This window comes from Falco cherrug, chromosome Z (assembly GCF_023634085.1).
Source record: "Falco cherrug isolate bFalChe1 chromosome Z, bFalChe1.pri, whole genome shotgun sequence".
Lineage (NCBI taxonomy): Eukaryota > Metazoa > Chordata > Aves > Falconiformes > Falconidae > Falco > Falco cherrug.
In genome coordinates, this window is record NC_073720.1 from 15,921,398 (window position 1) to 15,943,556 (window position 22,159).

General features: G+C 43.2%; 1 protein-coding gene across 2 annotated transcripts in view; it reads right to left on the reverse strand.

Moving 5' to 3' along the window:
• The window catches only part of PLCXD3 (phosphatidylinositol specific phospholipase C X domain containing 3), an 85,066-nt gene extending 66,306 nt beyond the window's left edge, over nt 1-18,760 (reverse strand). For both annotated transcript variants that reach the window (XM_055699752.1, XM_055699753.1), the window contains exon 1: nt 18,454-18,760. In XM_055699752.1, coding sequence (XP_055555727.1) covers nt 18,454-18,556 — 103 coding nt within the window. In that variant the 5' untranslated portion in view covers nt 18,557-18,760. The remainder of the gene's footprint in view (nt 1-18,453) is intronic.
• Nucleotides 18,761-22,159: the final 3,399 nt, after the last annotated feature.

The following is a 22,159-nucleotide window of genomic DNA, read 5'->3' on the forward strand; positions in this document are numbered from 1 at the left end:
CTGCCATGGTACAGTGTTTGAACAGGTGTCCCCCCACTGCTCAGGGACAGCCAACCTCAAAGTATTGCCGTACCTTGGCAAGTAACATTGCATTTAATTGTTACTATATTTCCTCACATCCTCCTTGCTTCAGGTTTTATTCTGAGACAGAACACGCAAAGCATTAAAGCATGAATTTAATTCTCACCTGAATTACACCCATAACTAGTTAAGGCTGAAATGTGGCTGTCATCCTCCAGTTTATAAAGTGTTTCTTAAGTTTGTGGGCTTGTTCATGTAAAAAAACCTCGCCGGTAAGAGAAGAATTCAAAATTTGCTTCTTGATGAGTGAGTTCTGCGTAATTATGAGCCTGTAACTCAACTGGCTAGGCTCTGCCACTCATACAACCATCTAGACAGAGGCTCCAAAGTCACAGGTCTTGGCTCCTTACCAGACAGAGCTACTCAGCACAAAACCTCACTGAAAAGGAGCACTCCATTTTGACAGTTTAAGGTGCCTCCTGCACAGAAGAGCTCAGAGAGCAGGTCAAGTCATGCAAGAAAATTCACTCTTCCAGTGCTTGCCCAGGCTTTTTACACAGCATGGCAAAGACAACCCTACCGAGGGATTAGCAGCATCAATTCTTACAGAGCAACAGTTCCAGTAACACACCCAGTTTGCAGTAGTAGCAAACACTCAATTTACAGTACCCCGCCTAACTAGGCCCTGATGAAGAACCATAAAAGCATCTTAGCTGCTGCTCTCTAAACTACTTCTAAATATTTTTTGCCAGAAGATGACCTCAGTTCAAGAGAAATCCATGAGGCATGGATGAACATTCTTCCACCTCTTAAGAAGTTTCTGGAAGCGTTCCATGGAAGGTTCTCTCACAAGTAAAAACCATCACTGACATACTGCCAACCTGCAGCAGAAAGTCCCTGTGCAGCTTAAATCCAGTGCTTTTTGGAACCCAACTGAGGTTACCCACATGCAGTGTAACTTCCAAGAGGCCCAAGAGCTAAAGCTGCTGGAACAAAAGGGAGGTCTGAAGATGGCACTTCTTCACCATCACCTGTAGCTAAGTTGCAGCTTCAAGATGACTGTATAAACTTGATCCCCCAGGAGCCCTCAAGTTTCTACACGTGAGCTACTGTGATATACCATGCATTACAACAACCAAGGCTTGTTGAAAAATACTGTATTTCAACTTATGTTTCCTGAAGGTGTGTAAATGATGTGAAGAGATGTCTGAAGTCATGCAGGGCAACCACCTGGTAACGTGACAACTTTCTCTTTTACAACAAGGCACTCTTTCCAATTCATGTTTAAAGGACCTCAAACGGATCATGCTTCATTCCTTTTCTTCAAATCCTGTAGTAAATTAATCCACCATTGATATGTTACGCTGTTGTGGCCTCTTGCTGATCTCAGCCCCGTTTCCAGAGTCATAACTGGGTACTTCACTACTCCTCACGCAGCCACATGACCTCAAAGGGCTTTATCACTTCACTTCCAGCTTCCATTTCTATTTCCAGTAACAATGAATACCATACCTCACTTGCAGACACACCAGACTACCACCTCTGTGTTACACACCATGCTTCTGAGCATGTGGCTGAAGCCTGCAGTGGTGATTTCTTCCCAGCTGCCTCATCTGTCAAAATCTCAGCCACCACTACCTCCAGGCCTCTTCCTGAATTATTACATTTTAAGACTCCCTACTGAAAAAAAAGTCTGCCTTTTGAATAATTGTATAGTTCAGCCCCAGCCTATTAATTTTTATTCAAATGAAGTTCATTTCACTGTGGTGCAATATGGGCTACTGTTTTCCTCATATGCTTCTTTCAATTGTTATTACTCGCATATTACATAATGAGCTTGTTCTCATCTAGGTTATTAATGAAAACCATTAAATGAAACAGGACTCAGACATTGCAGCAGTGAAAAACCACCCTGCTCTGAAACTAGTTTTACCACCTTAGTGCCTCTTCACCAGAAAGCCATTCAGGTTGACTAGATGCAAACACTACTACCAAGATATATTTTTTTTAGGAGGTATCATACGCAACAGGACAACAGTAAACAGTTTTTAACCTGTGGTTTTGTGAAAGTCATCAGCTCCACCCCCCAAAAGAAATTACTTGAAGCTTATTTCTCTGAAGTCAACATGAAGTCACTGTCAGGGAGAACAGAAAGCAGCATCTAACAGCAGGCACAGGCCTACCAGAAAACATAATCTTAGGCCAGGGGTCCTCAAACTATGGCCCGTGGGCTGGATACGGCCCCCCAGGGTCTTCAATCCACCCCCGGTATTTACAGACACCCCCTGCCCGCCCCCCCCCCCCCCCCCCCCCGCCGGGGGTTGGGGGGGTAACCAAGCAGCCGCAGATGGCTGCCTGCCACTGCATCCGCGCGCCGGCCCCTGTTTAAAAAGTTTAAGGACCCCTGCCTTAGGCCCTCAGAAATTCCACATCCTGATTTAAATCTGGCAGCTACAAAAAAAAAAAAAGTCTCCCATCAACAGTTTAAACTTTAAATATCCTAGCTTGGCACTCCTAGAATATTTCAGTACGGCAAAATAGCTTGATCCCAGAGATGAATCGTCAGAACACAGCCCTATTCTGCTAGGAGCTTGCAGAAAATTTTTCTTGCACACGTTATCATTAGTTTTACTTAAACTTCTTCACAGCAAATTCTGTCACTTTTACATTTTTTTTAAATAAAGGCCTGGGTTGCAATGGTATACAGACAGTTCTTTCCAAACAGAGGTCCTGAGGACAAAAATTTAATAGGCATGGATATCACAGCAATACGTATCTTCAGAACATACATAAGGACGACCAGAAGTAAAGCAGTCTTTCCACAGTTCACAAATGAACTGCAGCTGGTGAAGTGCCTGGCTATATCCTTTCATTTAGCAGTAAAATGTGGGTTTTGTTACCATAAATTTCACTTATTTTCCCAATAGCATCATGTGCCTCCTCTTTTTGAGGGCACGTTTTCCTTCACTTTTGTTCAAATCTTAGAAGTGAAAACAGCAAACCACTTCTGGGCTCTAGATGCTTTCTGAAGCAATGCTTTGCAAAGAGATGGAGTTAAAAGCTGGTCGATCTTACCCTCTAATCTGCAGGCAGGGATTTAAGGTAATAACCTAAATTACTTGTCCTCCGCTCCAGCATTCAGTGTATTTATTCCCCTTTTAACTTACTATATTCTCTCTCTTGCATGATTCTGGGTGAATGGATGAAACTACTGGTGCCTTTAAGCTTTCACACAGTGCTAGAGGAGGTTTATGAGCGCTCACACCTTGTCCCATGCCCCACTTGCATATATTAAAGACCATGGTGATATGCAGCTTGCCCAACAATCTTCACATCAGGAACCACATCCCACATTCTGCTTCTTTTCATGGGTGACTGAAGGGGACACATAAAACCAGCTGGCTATGGTTTACCTCCTGAAAAGGGAAGTGCTGCTGGATGGCACCAGGAAAAATCCAGCGCAACAGCAAAGCAGTGTCTGCATGTAACTCCCCTTTCTGTAACACAATTTGTTGCTAACTGACCAGTCCCTCCCCTGCAGACCTTGCAAACCTCCTATGTAGCTGAAGCTGCTGTAACATTTGTTTTGCTTTTCAAATGCCGGCAAAAACCTCATCTCCTGTGGCTCACCCTTGGGGATCTGCCACAATAGCTTGTGATCTGGTCTTGCCTGCAACTGGTCCTTCTTTTCAGAGACCACCTCAGAGGTGGGCAATGCAATCTAGTGCTCTGTATACCATCACACCTTCTGATAATGAACTTGTGTTGCTTTCCTGTGGAAAATGTTTCCTTTACTTGTTGGTAAGACTACGCACAAACCACACAAGTCTCACATACAAGACATCAAAACCCAATGTGTCAGCTGTCATAAGAATCTTTGGATACCCTCTATTAAACAGCACTGTAATGCACTGTCAGAGCAGAATACATCCATTCTAAATTACTCTACCGTTTAGAAAAAGCGTGGTTCAAAGGCTAAGTCACTAAAATTAAAATCTGTAAAACTCATGTTAATTTCCTACTCCTGCCTCATCCTCTCTCATTTTAAGCACGCCATTTAGTTTTCTGGTTCATGAAACATGGAAAACGTCGTGTTGTAATACAGAATATGAATCCTTTACAATTTGTGTTTAGTACACAGGCTATGGAGATGGTTAAATGATGTGCGCATTTTCCATGCTCTGTTTCTTTTAGACAAGCTCTAAGGTACATCTTTAAGTCTACTTTAGTGAATCTGATCTCACACCTCCCTCTAGAAGCATCAGCAAAAGCCAGAAGTCAGAAGCCCTGTCCTAAATCAGTCATACCACCAATCCTCAGTGCTTTCACACACTGATACAGAGAGGTGTCTGCTGCATACTTCAGCTGGGTTAATAGCAAAGTCAGCCTGTTTGGCCACTTGCGTTGTCAAGTCTCAAGGATCTTCAGCGCTGCTGCTCTTCTCAGCACCCAGTACAGGCATCAAGAACTCCCTAAATCCTTACCTTCGATGCAATACACAAATCCATGCAGTTTCTGACAGCTGCTCTTCTGTTCTCCCCTTGCTTCTCAGTATTATTTAAGCTACTTGTTTGCAAACTAGCCCACAGTCATATGACATGAAAATCTGAGATACAAAGACCCTTGGGGTTTCAGGGCTTCAGAAAACAGACTCATACTGCTGTCATAAAACAATCATACATGGCCTCAAGTACACCAGTCATGCTAAAGTGCTTTCTTCGAGAACATTTTATGTGTACCTCAATTCCATAGTAATTCCAGGAACAAAATGTTACATTTGAACCAGGAGACAAAAAAGTGCAGAAATTGCAACCTTCAGTTGTCCCATGAGTTCTCCAGACCTCAATTATATGAACAACTTAAAAGGTATGTTAAGACTGAAAATAAGCTAGCTTGGTTTTGAAATACTGCTGCCTAAATATTAAAATGCATTAATATGAATGTTAATACATTTGAAAGCCTGTATTTTCTTAATTTTATAGTAAAAAAAGAGCCAGACTGTGAAAGGCCAGCTGGCTCCAGTATTATTACAATGCAGACCAAATCCAAAATATTACTAAGTGGTATTTCAGTAGCATACTGTCTCAAAAAAATTAGATTGTATGCTATTTCCTCCTCTTCTGCATGTTGCTTAACTCACTACAACAAACTAAGGGCCTGATCTAGCACTATTAGTCATCACAGTGTGCCTGACAGTTGACTTGAAAATGCAATAGGTAAAATCCCAAATCCCGCTTTTCTCTAATGTTGTTCCCCAATTCATATTTAGGTCATAATCAAAGACAATGGAATTTTTAGATAAGGCTGAATTGTAAGGTTTGTGATTTTTTCACTTTGAAGACAATTTATCTTTTCTTTCATGTAGCTATGCATTAATGGTTAACTTAAAGACTGGAAGTAACATAAGCTGGTACTTACTTTTCTGACAAATGAGTTGCATTGGGTATTTTAGAGGGCCATATTTAAGCCCATCATCTAATCAGCACTGCTTTCTTCAGCTGCTCAGAGCAATTTATTCATTAGGAACTAACAAAGACAGACTTCGTTCCACACCGCCGCATAGCTTACAAAGTAAAAATACAGAGTTACTGCTCTGATTTAGTGACACTTGATACAGATCTGCATTTACACATGGTACAAAGCAGTAGAAAACCAGTCCCAGTCAGACTAATGTCAGAATTTCTCCTGGCAGTCTGTGAATTCTACTAACAAATAAACTGTCCAAAATAAAGAAATAAAAAAAACCCACAAAACAAAATGCGCAAGCTTAACTGTGAACTGGGTTGAACTCATGCAAAAAGCTTGTTTCAAGCATGTTTCCTTTCCTCCCACCTGGATCTTTCCTGGTTTGTCCATAAATTGGTGGGAGTTTTGACTCCTAAAACGGTGCTCACAAATTATTATCTGAGACAGAGACACAATTGCTAGCCTATTCCCACTTACTTCTAAATGCAATTTCTATGTTAGAAGAACACTTACCCATATTTCTACTGGTTTTATATATCTACTAACAAAGTGGTTTTGGCCTGTATCCCACACTTAAGGCAGAGTTGAAATGACACCTGACTGGAAGTGCGACATAAAAGGGATTGTGTTTAGTTTCTTGGCATCAGTGTTCCAGGCACAGCACGATCCTGTAGACAGCAGCAATTTCAAAAGGAAAGGGCATTATCTATCACTTGACTTGGGAGAAGTTGCTTTCAATGTATTAAGTTTATCAGCGCTTCTGAATAACATTTGAAACATGAAAACACCTATTATTAAAAAGAAAGTGACAACAAAACACCATCACCTCCCCTCTCTGATAAAATTCAAGCCAATTCGAAGTCTAGAAAGGTGCCTTAAAGATTAAGAAACCTTATCTCTCTTGGCACATTTGGGAAAAGCAATGCCAAAGAAAGATAAAATCTGGTTCTGAAAATTACACTGGTGGCTTATTGTTGCCTGAAGACTTAGCCGAGAAGCAGGCTGGGCTTTAAAGAGGCCACACAAATGTTAATTCCTCTAGAGTACGTATCACAATACATGCAATTCAGAAAGATACATGTTTCCTCCAGAGGAATGTTGATTTATATGGACTGTAAATAGCCAGAAACCACTGTGCACTGGGTGAATGAAAAGGATGTCCTCCAGCCATACCCCTCCATCACTGCAGAGATGGACACTGGTGAGATGGACAGGCTCCAGGAGACCACAAACAAGACTAACATCCATGCTCAGTTGGGAAGGAGGTGTTCAGGCTGCATCCACTGCCCCCAGCGCAGGTGTTGTTGCTCTATCCAGTATCTATTCAGTGACAGAAATGAAGCAGTCCCACAAGCAGGGACTCAAAATTGTCTCAGTCCTCTCTTGTCCCTGTCACATTGTCCCATCACTGACCCAATGTCACAAACCCTCTGGCGCCCTCTCCCCGTGGCTGTACAAAACTTGCACTCTCCAGCAGCCAAAGGCAATAGGGGAACTCTCTACTCCAGCCCCATTTGCAGACTAAGGGGACAGCTCCCCTAAAGACGCTAGAAATGCAGTCTATCAGGGGTTATGCAACATGATAATTTGGATGCAAATTTTTTGTTCAAGAAATCCACAGCCCAGAAGAGTAAGAAGGTACACATCAGGGGAAATATCCCTTGAGCCTTACCTTGTCCTTAAGCAGTTTCCCTGACACAGGCCAGAAAAGATGCCATAGCCAGGGCACTGAACTAACTGCACCTTTGATCTCCTTCAGCACTGCGCTTCCCACCACGGCCTTAGATCCCTTGCATCTCCCACACCATGTAACCAGCCAACCTTTCAGCGACTCGCTCTGACTCCTGCAGAGCAGAAGTGATACGGCCAAATACATAATGGTGCAAAAGCAAACCATTTCTCCGCAGTACCTCCACCACATCATCCCAAGCTCTCAAACATGTTCACATCAGATTTTACTGGTTCATACTCACATCATTCCCAGCTAGAATGGCCTGGATCACTAAAAGCCAGATCATTAAAGCTGATCTTAAAAAAAACAGTTTTCTTCATATTCCACACCTATTTCTAAAAGGATTCCTGCCTCTTGCACACTAAAAGCAGCAGCATTCACATGTACGTGTACTGTTTGTGTCCTTCACAGTGTCCCTTGGCTTGTTTCCCCTAAGACCACTACATCCAAAAATTACTGAAGCTGGTTTGATTTCTCCTTATTTATTGTCAACTTATAAAATGTTTCTCAAAACACTCACTAAGCACATGCACGAAACGCTTGGCTAACGGTACAAGTTCTTTTCCCTTTTGCAGCAAAAGCCTGCACTATTAGATAAGCCTTGAATACTGATTTAAAGGTCAAAATATATGTGCTCCCTGTTCCCATCCCAGACAGTACTCTTTTGAGGCAACCTCTCCTATCGGCAAGCATAAAGGCTGTCAATTTCGCATCAGAAGCAGGGTAAGCCAAAATTCTAACCGAGCAATCCTTTGAAGATTAAAGTTCATCAAACCTGAGCATCTCCATGCCATTGGAAAAGCCTGCACTTCAGCTGGGGGTGGTGAGAGAATTATACCAACATGGAAGGGGCGGGGGGGAGCTTCAAAAAAACCCACCAAACTACCCACAAACACTGCCCGAAACAGAAAATTCCAGACTTGGATTCTCATACTTACATTAATTTAAACACGCAGTTTGTTGACCAAAAAAAACCCAAAAATGCTGCTGACTCCAGTAGTGCACTCAGAAGCCCATTACACACAGGCAGTGAGCGCAGCTAATTCCAGCATGCACCTGCTGAGAAGATGTTCTGGGGATTCAATGATGCAACCCCATAAAAGCACTTTTTTTTAGTACAGTGAGGATACAGACATCAATGCAGCCAAACCCACAGCATGTGCTATTCAATGTCCAAGTTAGATTTTTGCCTCCAGGAGAACTTCCAGTCAACACCCTTCTCTCCTTTTCTGTCATTGAGAATAACTGGGGAATTTCTGTTCAAAACCAGACTCACGAGCCCCAGCTCACGCCAGTGCACTGACTAATGATTCACTCCTCCTGCAGTGCAATACAGAGCACCAATGTAGTCCTCCTTCCTTTCCAGCCACAGAAAAAGCGACTGCCAGATGTCTTCTGCAGTAGATTCAAAGTGATCTCCTGATCTGTCCATCATACACAGATGAGCCACTTTTGAAATGTCAAAGCAGAAGAGGGACCCAGTGCAAAAGACACATTTTTGGATCTCATGACAGAAAATGTATCTGCCTATACGATATAGAAGAAATACCACCTTCCCAGCCTGCATGGCTTCTGAGACAGCATTTGTGAACATTACCTACATGATTAAAACAAGCAGTCTTGCAAAATCCAAGGGCTTCAACAGAAAGAAACAAGACTGATCCTAAATTAGCGAACATGTTGGCATTCCTGTGCCAGCAACTAGAATCAGTACCTACTCAAACTTCTCTGCTGACAAAGCAGCTTCTGTGTGGCGTTCACATGACTGGAAAGTAGCACTCCACTAAAAGCCTGCGTGAGCTTTGCAGTGTAAAACCAACAGCCAGCCTTCCTCCCAAAGCACTGCTTAGGGGTCAGTGCTTCACAACCTGTGAAGCACACTTCCTAACCCAGGCCTCAGTACCAGTGGTTGTCTTGAGATTACCAGGGTCTACAAAGAAGAAAACACAGTAGAGACTTTTAACAGTTTTCCTAAGCTCATACAGCAACTTCACAGACAATAAAAATGACTAGAAAATCTCCATTTCTCTTCTAGCATTTAATGGTAGGCAACTAAATGAAACATCAGAAGTTCCAGTCACGTGCTAGTTCAGAGGGTGTCATTTGTCTTTGGTGTGAACATTCAGATTAGTTTGAAGCACCTATTTTTGAAGAATGCAAAGTTTTAACAAAAGGATTTAGCAAAAACAAACTCTGAGGCCCTATGCCAACAGTTTGATTACATAGCACTACACGTAACTCATATATTGTACTCATTTCCCGCTCTCACTTATTTCCCAGTTTAGTAGCCTATTGCAGTTATAAAACCAAGTTGCATGGCTGCCAAAGTATAAATACATTCCAAATGTTTAATAAGATTTTTTAAAAAATATCAAAATACAAGTATGTTGTGGACAATAGCACAACAACAAAGTAAAACACAAAGTACACTATTCTTCTCATTGTTTTTGTTGGTTTTTTTTTAAAAGCTACAGAATTTATTAGTTCAGTGCCCTTTATCCTGGCCTTTCTAAATTTCAAGCAAAATTTATAGTCCAATAAACTTCATGGATAGGTTTTCACCTTCATAGCAGCAACACGTCATACATCTCCAACCATCTGAAACACCCTAAGCATCACACACAGAAGGGAGTGAAGCCTCTTGTACTTGTAGTTCCATTTTTTTCTTCCTTCCCTTTCTCCTTTTTTATCTATTCTGCAATATTTTATTTCATACTTGAAACTCTAAGATTAAGTATTTAAGCCTGAGGTATGAGAGCTAACCAGATAAGACATTAGATTAAGATAAACTTTATTTAATATGAACAGATACATTTTAAAAGGTGGGAGAGCATCTGAACACTGTTCTAGTGATTCATTTGAAATTAGATCATGGTGAAGACTATGGTATGGTTTTAAAATAGAAAAAGACAAATCTGTACTTGCAATCAGAGGAAACCGTATATTCCATTACATTGCAAGAAAAACAACTAAGTGCCTATGGCATTTTGCTACAGTAGGAACACCACACAGGGAAGCTTCTCTTTGGATACTTGGACCTGAGCTGATGGAAGCTGAGGGTCCTCAGCTTCCAAGAGACCTATCAGCATTCAGCACTTCTCAGCATTTAGTCCCCATCTAACAGGCACTAACCTATGAGGGAAGAAAGACCTTCAGCTCTCCCTCAAGCATTTTGGACAGATGACAATTTAAGGAGGGTTACCATTGGTACTTAAAATTGCAATTTATAATTTTGTTGTTTAGTTGTTCTTCCATGTAGCCAATGGTAGAAAAAAAATTATTTCAGAACTCTAGATTAACCAACCACTTCTTAGCACAAATTATTTCTTTGCTCCCTATGATATACAGTAAATAAATTGATCCCTTACTATAAAAATGAGAAATATGTCCTCAAGCTGTGCAAATATAACAGTACAGTTTTCCACCAGAAGCATGAATACATGAAGGCAGGTGCACAAACTGTTAAGATCATTGAGTCCAACCTTTAACCTAACAGTGCCTGTCTTAAATGCCCTCAGGGAAAGTGATGCAACCACTTCCCTACGCAACCTGTTCCAATGCTTGATAACCCCTTTCCATGAATAAATTTTTCCTATTACCCAATCTAAACCTTCCCTGGTGCCATTTCTGCTTGTTCTATTTGCTGGCTGCCTGGGAGAAGAGACTGACACCCACCCTGCTACAGCCCCTGTCAGGGAGCTGTAGAGAGCGACAAGGTCCCCCCGAGCCACCTCCTCTCCAGGCTGACCCCCCCCAGTTCCCCCAGCCGCTCCCCACCAGCCTTGTGCCCCAGCCCCGGCACCAGCCCCCTGCCCGTCTCTGGACACGCTGCAGCCCCTCTGCGTCCCCCTGGCAGTGAGGGGCCCAACCTGAACACAGGAGTCGAGGGGCGGCCTCGCCAGTGCCCAGTGCAGGGGGACAGCACTGCCCTGGCCCTGCTGGCCACACTGTTCCCGGCACCAGCCAGGGTGCTGCTGGCCTCCTTGGCCACCTGGGCACACGGGGGGCTCATGCCCAGCCGGCTGCCGACCAGCCCCCCCAGGCCCTTTCCCCCCAGGCAGTTCCCAGCCCCCTGCCCCCAGCCCGCAGCGCTGCGGGGGCTGGTGTGACCCACGGGCAGGACCCGGCACTCAGCCTGGTTGAACCTCACACAACTGGCCTGGGCCCATCGCTCCAGCCTGCCCAGACCCCCTGCAGAGCCTCCTGCCCTCTCGCAGATCAACGCTCCCCCCAGCTGGGGGTCACCTCTGAACTCACTGAGGGGGCACTCCATCCCCTCGTACAGGCTGTCGATAAAGCTATTAAACAGAACCGGCCCCAGCACGGAGCCCTGCGGAACACCACTGGTGACCCCTCGCCAGCTGGATGTAACTCCATCCCCCACCACGCTCGGGGCTCGGCCAGCCAGCCAGCTTTATACCCGGCACAGAGTGCACCTGTCCAGGCCACGAGCAGCCAGTGTCTCCAGGAGAATGCTGTGGGAGATGGCGTCAGAGGCTCTGCTAAGGCCCAGGTAGGCAACACCCACAGCCTTTCCCTCATCCACTAGGCGGGTCATCTTGTCGTAGAAGGAGATCAGGTTCATCAAGCAGGACCTGCCTTTCACAAACCCGTGCTCTGGGCCTGATCCCCTGGCTGTCCTGCATGTGCTGTGTGATGGCACCCAGGATGATCTGCTCCATAACCATCCCTGGCACCGAGGTCAGGCTGGCAGGCCTGTAGCTGCCTGGATCCTCCTTCCTGCCCTTCTTGTAGGTGGGTGTCCCCCAGAGGAAATCACTAGTGATTCCCATTTCTGGCAAGCTACTTGAAGGGAAAAAGAAGTGTTTCACTGCATTTGTTTACACTGATTTGCCCGAGTATTTCAGTATTTCTGTACAGTTCTTAACTGATACCATACAGCTGTTCAAAACAATGGAAATAAGATTAAACCACGGTATGCTGCAGTAGGTCCATCAAAAAAAACACTGAAGATCACAGAAGTTTACATTAAAATCCAAACTTTCAGATTCTGAACAGTCTTTATTCCAAATTCTATTCTTTGCAGTGTCCCATGGGCTTTACTATACGGACCGCACAAGCAAATATGTTCACAAATCACCTGTTATTAATTTGTACACCCTTCGAAGAAAGGAAAAGATGGGTGTGGAGATTCTTCTCCCTGGAACTGGCTGCTCTCTGGAGAGCAGAACTGTTAAACACAAATCTGACTGTATTCCTCAACACAAATACTTTTCAGATGTAGTAAACAATTTATAATTACTTAGCTAAAATTTTAATTAATACCCCTATGGGGAGCAGTAGAAGAGACTGCAGAGCTCTCTTATGGGACTTAATGTCATAGTCTCCCTAACTTTGTCCACTTTGCACCTGCATTCTTAATTTCTTGCGTAGTTGACTGAGCATTTTCAAAGCAAGTATCATCTTGTGTGAAAGACAGTACAAGCTGCACTATAGTAAGAACTGTGTAGAAAGTTACTAAACACAAAACGCATAATTAACACAAAGTTAAAAATTGTCAAAAGGGCAGTCTGGATACACAGAACAGTTAAATTTTTGGCCAAGAGAGGAAATGAAACAGGAATTCAGTGAGGTGGAAAGAGAGGAATAATTCCAGATGGCAATAAAGCCGATCCCTCTGCCATACCTGCCATTGTGGCAGAATGCAAGGCAGGTCAGAGAAGAAGCCAGCTCTGCTGGAACTAAGCTGCAGGAGACGGAGTGGACAGAGATTGCTGGATTAAATAAATAGCTCCTGTTGGGAAACAAGCAAAAGCAGTTTCAAATTACTTCCTGTAGCAGATGGGCAAGAAACTGAAGGGCTTGAACTGTTTGATTTTTATAGCAGCGTGAAGGATGAAAGAGCTTCATTTTGTGCATACTAGAAACATGTCACAGCAGGGGAAATTAATGGTGAATGCCACAGGAAACTATCACAGAGATATTTCTGGGAGGGTTGGAAAGCAAACACTAGCACGTGCAGTGTCAGCGAGAGACTTTATTCACTTTTGTGGATAAACATGATGTGAAAAGACCATCAAGAAAGAAGAGCTATTCTAAGAAAGTTAAGGAGGTCAATTATGAAGATCTTCGCTCCCTTTCCTAGTGGAAAATAAAGCACAGAGTACTTATTTCAGGTAGAAGAGTGCTGAAATAGAGTACAGGGTGCACTGATAAAAGGAACAGTTCTTCCAGATACTTACATACATGTCAACAGCTAATGGGCAACCTGCATGATATGTTCATAATTTTACCTGCATCATTAGTTTACAGTTCTAGGTGGAGCTACTTTTGTACAGAATCGGACCCTGGCAAGAGGTCCTCTTGACCACCACTGGACAGACAAGGATGAAACAGGTCCCAAGTGCTTACCAAAGACAATCACTCTTCACTCTAAAAGCATCCAATTTATCAGCTATCCAAGCTGAAAACTCAAGAGCTCCCTAATTACATTTAAACAGCAAAAATTATGTTTATCTATGTAACCAACAAGAAAGTATTTCCAGCTATTTTTAAGACAAAAGAATTTCTTTGTGGGGCTCAGGATGAGAAATGTCCACCTAAGAAGTAATTACTTGAACATTTGCAAAGAATTACAATGGAAGAGAGGAATTCAAGGTTTTTGAAACAGATCTGTTATGTTGCCTCAGCAGTGCTGTCATTCACAAAATGGCTAAAATATTCCAGTAACATATGCATACTGCTCCCAAGCCTATCTGTACCATCTCTCAGCTCTTAACATATCTGTGACGCTAACACACACCCTCTCTTTTTGTGAACTAACTCTCTGTGAAGTCTTGCTCTTTCTTTTCAAAGCACGGTTATGGTGGGACAGTGGGAAATATAAATTTCAAGTCTTAGATACCCTTTCTAAAGATGGATAGTGTGAAAAATACTCCACTTGCCAACAGCTTCATGCTTATCACAAGCCAACTTTAGCTCTGCCACATGTAGTAATTGCTTTCTGGCTGATGGACAAAGAACTTTGTAGAGCAAATTAAATCATCTGAGAAACAAAAAGAAGCCAGTCAGGTCTGTGCACTCCTCTTAAGGAACTACCTTAAGCAAACATAGCTGCCAAGCTGGTATCACTGTGAAAATTATTTTCACTGAGAATTAAATTGCTCACAGCGAGTCCTCCAGCCACAGAAGCCAAAGGTTTCATCTGCTCAAAGAAACCAGAAAACTCTCCTGTGAAACAAAAGCCTGAAGAGTCCCAACTCTCAAAATCACGCACTCGAGGGATATTGTGGGTCTCTAATTCAGAAGGTTTTATCTATACTATGTGAAGGACAGACTTGTTCCTAGCACACGTCAGGATTAATCATATCCTGATTATCATGAAGATAACCATAATCTTAGGCTAGCACTAATTTTGGTGGCAGGATTAGTTACTTGGGGAAGAAAATACTTTTTTCCATCATAGCTTATTTTTACAGATGTGCTCAGAGGCTTGCAATATTAGGTCCAGGGGAAAAGGCAACATGTATGACACATTATTTGTATAAAAAAACACCGATACAAAACTAGATACATATTTACAGAGTGCCAGTGAGAAAGTTAATTCATCAGTAAGTGGGTCAATTCATAAGGAAATGCTGCCTACTGACGTTTATTTTACTGCATTGCACACAGCTCATACCCTCCACGCAGATTAAGAAAGAGGGCACCAACGCAGCAGAATACATAGGCTTTCTATACCTCGCCATCTAGCCTCAACTTGGGGGCACAAAGATTTCAGTCCCATAAACATACATTGTTTACAGAAAACTATTCCTTATCCTGGTCAAAGAGGCACAGGCATTGAACAAAACTACACTTTACCAACTACTGAAGGACACTCCCTGCAAACAACAACAAAGAAAATAATCCACAATCCTCCACCTTTTTCTTAGCCAGGCTGTTGTGAGTTTAGCCGGACAGATCTTTAAACATAAGAGGTAGTTTACAAATGCTAGGAGTCACACGCCTTGGGCTGAAATCCTAAGAATATAATATTTCATTGTTCTAATTGTCACAGCAATAGATTAAATATACATGGTATTTCTGGAATCTAAAAGATTACTTTATTTCCAAACAATGTATATTATTATTTGTTACTGGCATCCTTCACTTGAAAATCCATCATTTGCAGTGCAAGAAAACATAGACAGCACAATGAAAGAAGAACACACTGTGGCATAACGCATCCTGCTCGTATTTGGAAGAAATCCAAATGGAAAAGTTTCTGATGGACAAAGCCAGCACAAGTTACATTAGAGATCTCTGCATCATCCACTGGATTCCTGGTCGTAGGAAAACAAAACTACCTGGCTTGGACTGCACAGAATGAAACAAGTAAATGAATTTACTTAAATAGTAACAAAATACAGCACTGACTATGCAAGTGTGAGTGGTGACAAATTTGTGCCTGCATACGCTTAAAAACTGACCATTTAAAATAAAATAAAAACGTGTGCTCAATCATGTTTTTAAACATAATATGAACGTAACATACTTTCAACAGTATTGTTTAAATAAGATCATGACAAAATACCAAGACGTTTCTGCTTCTTTTTGCAACAGTTAAAATGTTACATGCATGTCTTTGCAAAAACAAAACAGTGTATCATCTCAGTTCCAACCACTCTGTCTAAACAAGGAGAAACGTACTGACGATTTCTAATAAAACAACAACATTTTCCCCTTAATATAGTGGAAGATTCTCTGTATTGGATAAGTGGTGATACATTAATTTGGAAAATTCATTCTAACATTTTCAGGTTAATGGTTTTTCTTCTACATTAGTACTGGACTGTTACTCTGGCTCCAGAACTGAATTCTATCCTGCTGAATTAAGGTCAAAATCAGTATTCCTACTGCACGAGGGAAGTTTACATCCTGCTGGGAAAATAAAAATGTACTATTAACTTCTTTTGGTAAGAAAAAAAAGAATCAACAATGTAAAAAAAATGCTATTTACAAAATACAGCAGTAATTCTACTAACACATTCTAAGTAAACATTAGTTTCCAAAACAGTTAAAAATTTGCAAGTTAAAACTAAGAAGATTTTTCATACAAGGTTTTCACTTCTACACATTCATTGCATTAACTATTTGAACAGCAGTTATATGTTAGTAGCTATTATGCACACATAGCATTAATGTTCAGCTGTGGTCATTTGGGAGGAAAATTCTAAATAAACATTATGAATATATAAATAAACATTATCAAGCTACTTCTTCCTAAAGGTCAAAACCAATTCCATGTTTGCCTTTGCACTAATCCTGTATATTTTTACACTCCATTGAATATAATAGTAAATATACTGTTAGAAGATAGTATTTAAACTGCACCAATATCTACAGCCTGTGTGCCAGGATCCCTAACTGATAAATTAATATGAAATATATTGCCATAAGGCTCTATTGCCAAAGCTGTTGTTTTAAGTGTGAGATGGGCAGGTAAGAGGTTTGCGCCAACTTAAACTAACAACAGCAAATTTCAAAGGTCTTAACACTATGCCATTCAAGTCATATAAGTTTGCTGCTTGTTTCACAAGAATTGAGACTGTGTGCGTGGCTGTTACATTAACAAAACCCTTCTGCCAGTGTAAGGGGTCAGCCTCTGCATTTACAGGCTGCCGAACTTGCCTACCGCTTATTGCTGTGCTGGGATTAACTGGCACTTACAGATCACAGTAGGCTATTTTGTTTGGGTTTTTTTAATTTAAACATGTTAAGGTATGAAAGCTCCTATTATTACTGCCAAAGCTCTGAAAAACATCCACTGTGAAAAACTGTTCTATATTTTACAAAGAGGCTACGAGAAAGTAACCGAGGTCTAGATGAGATGGGTGCACCAATAACAACAGCCTCATGATGCTTCAGTCAAGGAAGCCAGTTACAGGTCATGCACATCAAAGGCAATTTCTTGCTTCTGGAAGCAAGTAAGTTTGATCATGATCTCCTGAAAACCAAAAAAAAAAAGTCTCTAAAATAATACATTTAACTTGCAAAGGCCCAATTAATCAGAGATTCATTTTTCATCATAGCCAATATTCCATAATAAAATTCCACAGCCTGTGGATTATTGACAAGTTATTAACAGCAAAAGCTTTTACAACTCCAACATCTCTAACTGTTGTATCAAATTATGTTGGATTCCTATGCCTCACAGGGACACAGGATATATTCAACCAATGGCAAAAACCAGCGCAGCAAGTAAAATACTAAACATAGCTTGTGTAAACTGTAGAAACAAAGAGGCACGTGATTTTTAAAAGGGCAGACTTGCGTTTGAATGGAACTACAAAAACTGCGTTCTAGCAAACAGCTGCTGCAATTACATTGTCTTAAAAAAAGGATCTTTGACTAGTGTCATAAAAATTGCTCTAACACAAGCAGCTGCTACGCAAAACTTGTAAGAAGTAAACGTTTCTTTCTCATAAGGAACTGAAGAGATGTTAGGGCTTCAGCATCTCCGAAACCTCATGTCTGTCAGACATCTCGGAAGGGGCGAGATGCTGGTACAGAAGTCTTGCAAAATGGGGTGCTCCCTCAAACCAGGGATCATCTGAATCAGCCACACTGCTTTGGGTTCTGCCATGTATTTTGCACGAGTCTGTAGTTAATACCTTACCAAAAGGAAAGGCAGAGAGCACAGCCAAGAACGCGTTCACACACAGAGCACCATGACCTGCCATTTTTCGTCTTACTTAAAGTAGTGTTGAGATTGAGTGTTTTCTGAAGGCGACAAGAAAAGAAGTCACGCAGCGGTGCCACGCGTTTGCCCCCGCGGCAGCCCGCTCCCCTCCCCGGCTCCCCCGTGCTCAGACGCCGCAGCTTCAGCAGGGAACCGGCAGCGCGCGGCGTTCGCTCGCATGCGAGGACCGGCGAAGGGGCCGCCAGGTCTGCACAGCGGCTGCGGGGCACGCTGCTCGCCGCACCACCGGGCTCGCCCGCACCACCGGGCAGCGGCCCCGGTCACTCCGCCAGCCGCCGCCTCCAAGTTCACTGCACCTCGAGGCGCAGGAACTGCGGCCGGCCAGCACCCCGCTCCGCGCCTGCCCCGCTGCTCACCGCCGGGGCGGCGCAGAGGAGCACGGTGAGGCACCGCAGGAGCGGAACCACCGCGGCTCTGCCCCGGGCTCGCTGCCTCCCCGGCGGCGCGGAGCACTGGTGCGCGCTGAACGCCCCGCTCTGCTCTGCCCAGCGCGCCGCAGCCCGCGGGGCGGGGAGACGGGAGCCCCTACCTGGGATGGCCAGGTTGGTGAGTGGGGTGCGGTGGATGCTGCTGGGCAGCGCTGCCATCCAGTCGGCGAACCGCAGCTCGTTCTTGCCCTGCGACGAAGCCATGCCGCCGCCGCGCCCCTGCCGCTCTGCCGCCGCCGCTCGCTAGCGCCCGCCCGGCCCCGCCTCCCCCCGCCGAGCCCGGCCGCTGCTCCCGCCGCCTCCGTGCGGCGCGGCGCCGGGTCCTGCCAGAGCCCTCGGGCCTGCCGCTGCCACCGCCGGGCTGCCCGCCTGGCCACTCTCAGCGGCGCGTACCGGGCGGCAGCACCGGCGGCGCGGCCCGGAGCGCTGGGCGGGCCCGCCTTAAATACGGCAGGGGGCTGGGGGAGGGAGCGGGGTCACGGCCCGGGCCTGGGCGGGAGCCGCGCCGGCACCCCCCCGCCAGCGCCAACACCAACACCCCGCAGCCGGCCGGCGGCCCCGTCGGCGGGAGGCAGCAGAGCCCGCCCAACGGCTCGGCCGCAGGGCTGCAGCCGACGGGGCACCCGCGGCCGGGGTGGCGCTCACAGCCGGGGTGGCGGCTGCTGCCCGGCGCAGCCCTCACGCTGGCCACAGCCTGCCTGGCCTTGGCGAGTGGCCGGGCGAACGCCCCGCCGGGGCACGGCTCGCCGCCGGTTCCTGCGGCGTGCCCGGTGACTGGTACACGCGTCCTGGCCGGTGGCTTACTCAGGATAACCACAAAACATTGCTCCTTACTTGAACGCTCCTTGGAGAGCTGTAATTTTTGGGGCAATGATTTTTTGTTGTCCTTTGAGGATGATCCGAAGTAATACATTCCGTTCTCATTTCCAACCTAACTGCCTTCGGGGAAGCGTCTTGACTGTTGGCATTAACAAAGCATTTACATTCCTGCCTCCAGACCAACGAATCAATGAACCTGATAAAGCTCTGTGAGCCATCTTGAACTGTTACAACCAGCCTGGTCTTTTGACTTCTGTTTTTAATCAAAGTTGTTGACACAGGCGTGGAAGTTCACCTAGTAAATCTGTCAAAAATAGTGCCTGGAGAGAGCCATGCCTGAAGCCGGGATCAGTGATCACCTTGCATTCCTAGGAGGGATCAGCTGTGGTCCTGTAACTTCTGTACTTGCTCAACATCTTTTATGACAGCTGGCTTTGGAAGTGAAAAGGCAGGGAGCCACTAATAATAACTGTCTTTTCTCATTCTGTCCAAGTTTCCAGAGCAAGTACAAAGAAAAGCTTTTCGTTCAGCAACAAAATAATGGAACAATTTCTTGGGAAATAAGTGAATATTTCCAAGGTATTTAAATAAAGGAAGTTTTGGTCACTCACTTTTTGTAACAGAAGTAGCTCTTCAGGTGGGATTTGACAGGGGTAGTGTGAGCAGATGGTCGACCTCGGGGAAGATGTTGAATCTGAATGAAGCAGAACATGAAAAAGGGGGAGGACTAAGCAGGACTGAGACAGGTTTAATTTTTGCCATATTGCTTCCTGCCTATCAGGATGCTAATCTGCGCTTTCCAAAATCACTGGTATTAGTAAACATGGGGGTGGGGGGTGGGGAATGGGAGCAGAATATCCACATTTGCAATACAAAGACATAAAACCCACTAATGACCTAAAGATAGATGTTACTTTACATCCTCTTCAAAAGGCAGAAATTATAGTAAAAAAAAAATTAAGATTTATTAAGAGCATTCAAGTAAGGTGTAATAAATGTTTTTATCAACATGATTGGATCAGATCAGTTTAAGTGGCAAAGTTATTAATGGATTGCACTGGTTACATGGAAAACTGCTGCTGAATTTTTATCCATACCACTATGTGTTCTATCTTTTCTGAGATAAAACTGAAGTATACAGCTTTTTGAAAGGTTAAGCATCTTGTTAATACTGTTGTTGATCTCTTACAGTCTCTAAAGCTTTGGGTGTAGCTCAGACCAAAATAAAAGAAATGCCTGCAGACCCTTGACATTTTAAAATATATTAGTACGTATAATAATGCCTAAACTATCTGATGTCATTGCAGGTCTCTCAATAATGCTGCTTTCTGTTTTCCTGGAGAACTGTAAAGGTCCCTCTCTACTGACTAGAAACTTGTTGACCTTCTCTTCCACAAGGAATCAGAGCTTTTGTAAGTTCTTCTATTTAACACCCAAAGCAAGATTCCTCAAAATCTTGATTTTCAAACCATTGATACTGTGCTTTGTAAAAAACAGTCCCCTCCAACATTTCTTATCCTAATCATGTTTTAAGTGCTTTGCTTCTGTTTCTAATGCACTGTAACTGCTAAGATAGCAGGCTTAAAATCTGTTGCTGGATCTCTATGAATCTGTGGGAACACAGGCTTAAATAATTTGGGGGGAAATGGGATGAAAGAGGAAGCTTTTATGGGACAGAAAGTAGGAGAAAATTCTACAGCAACCTGAAGAAACATTGATGTGGAAGCTTTGACTTGAAATAGAAATGTAGCTTTCTAGAGCTTTTCAGTGGTTTGAAGCTTCAGTCTATGTATCTGCTTGGGAAGAGTTTAATAAGAGCCGGACCGAACACTTTGCTCGTCTTGGTTGAAGAGCAGCTTACTGTGGTTTAGCTTGAACCTGTCATTTTACTAATTTTAACTGATTTATAGACAATGGCAGCCTGTAAATCAAAATGAGAGTATCCACACAAAGTTTTGTTCCTATTTAAAAAGAGCAAAAAAATAAAAGTTACGGTTTTGGTCAAATTACTAGAATCCCTACATATAACAAGTCTGAGCTATCAAAGAAAGTGGATTTCAGGAATCAAAATACTTTAAAAGGTTAATTACCTGGTACAACAAAAATTAAAGGCGGTCCCAAGATACTGAAAAATACCTTATTTGCTCTTTTATTCACACCTACGCTAAGCTCACTGAAGATCCCATGAAGAGAAGGAAAATTGAAATCGTACTGTCTGTTCATCACGTATTGTGTTCTCTCCAGTCTGTATCTATAACAGCATGGATGAATAGTGACACCTCTGCTTGTATGGAACAGAAAAACTGAGTAATTTAGCCAGTAGGAATGTCGCTTCAGTGCTCAAAATTAATTTCATTGTTAAAAAAGGCTTTCCATTGGTTTTGTTCTCTTAAAAATTAGCATTTTAATGGTAAACATTCACAGTTATACTTTTTTATTTTAACAGATACTTTGCCTTTTCATATGTCTTTGGCATCTATTTTAATCATGTGAATAACAAAGGAGTAACAGGATCTTTTTCTCTAAATTACATAAAGTACATTCTACTCTGAAAGGTAAAAGAAAAAATGGCTTAATGGGACATTGTCACTCTGTTATTTTCCTATTATATTTGACTTATTTAGAGGCTACTCTAAATCTGTTGTTAATGAATTCAAAATGAGGCTTTGAACAAAAGGATTACTATTGTTTAAATATTTGAAGTTTTACAGTAAGATCTGCTTCTGAGGTTTGATCTCTTCATCCTTCTCACTGCCCATTTCTATTAAAAGAAGCTTTTCAGAACAGATCCTGGCTGCCATCCCATGTTTTCAGCTCTTATGGCTTTAAATGACTTAATCAGTCACATCCGGGCAGCAAAGCCTTTCCAGTTGTCTGCAGCTGAGTTCCCAATTGTTGTCTTCACACCTGAGAACACAGTGAATCCATGTTATTCTGAACTTCATTACTCCTTATGGCTAACAGGTGTCAAAAGTAATTTTTACCTGT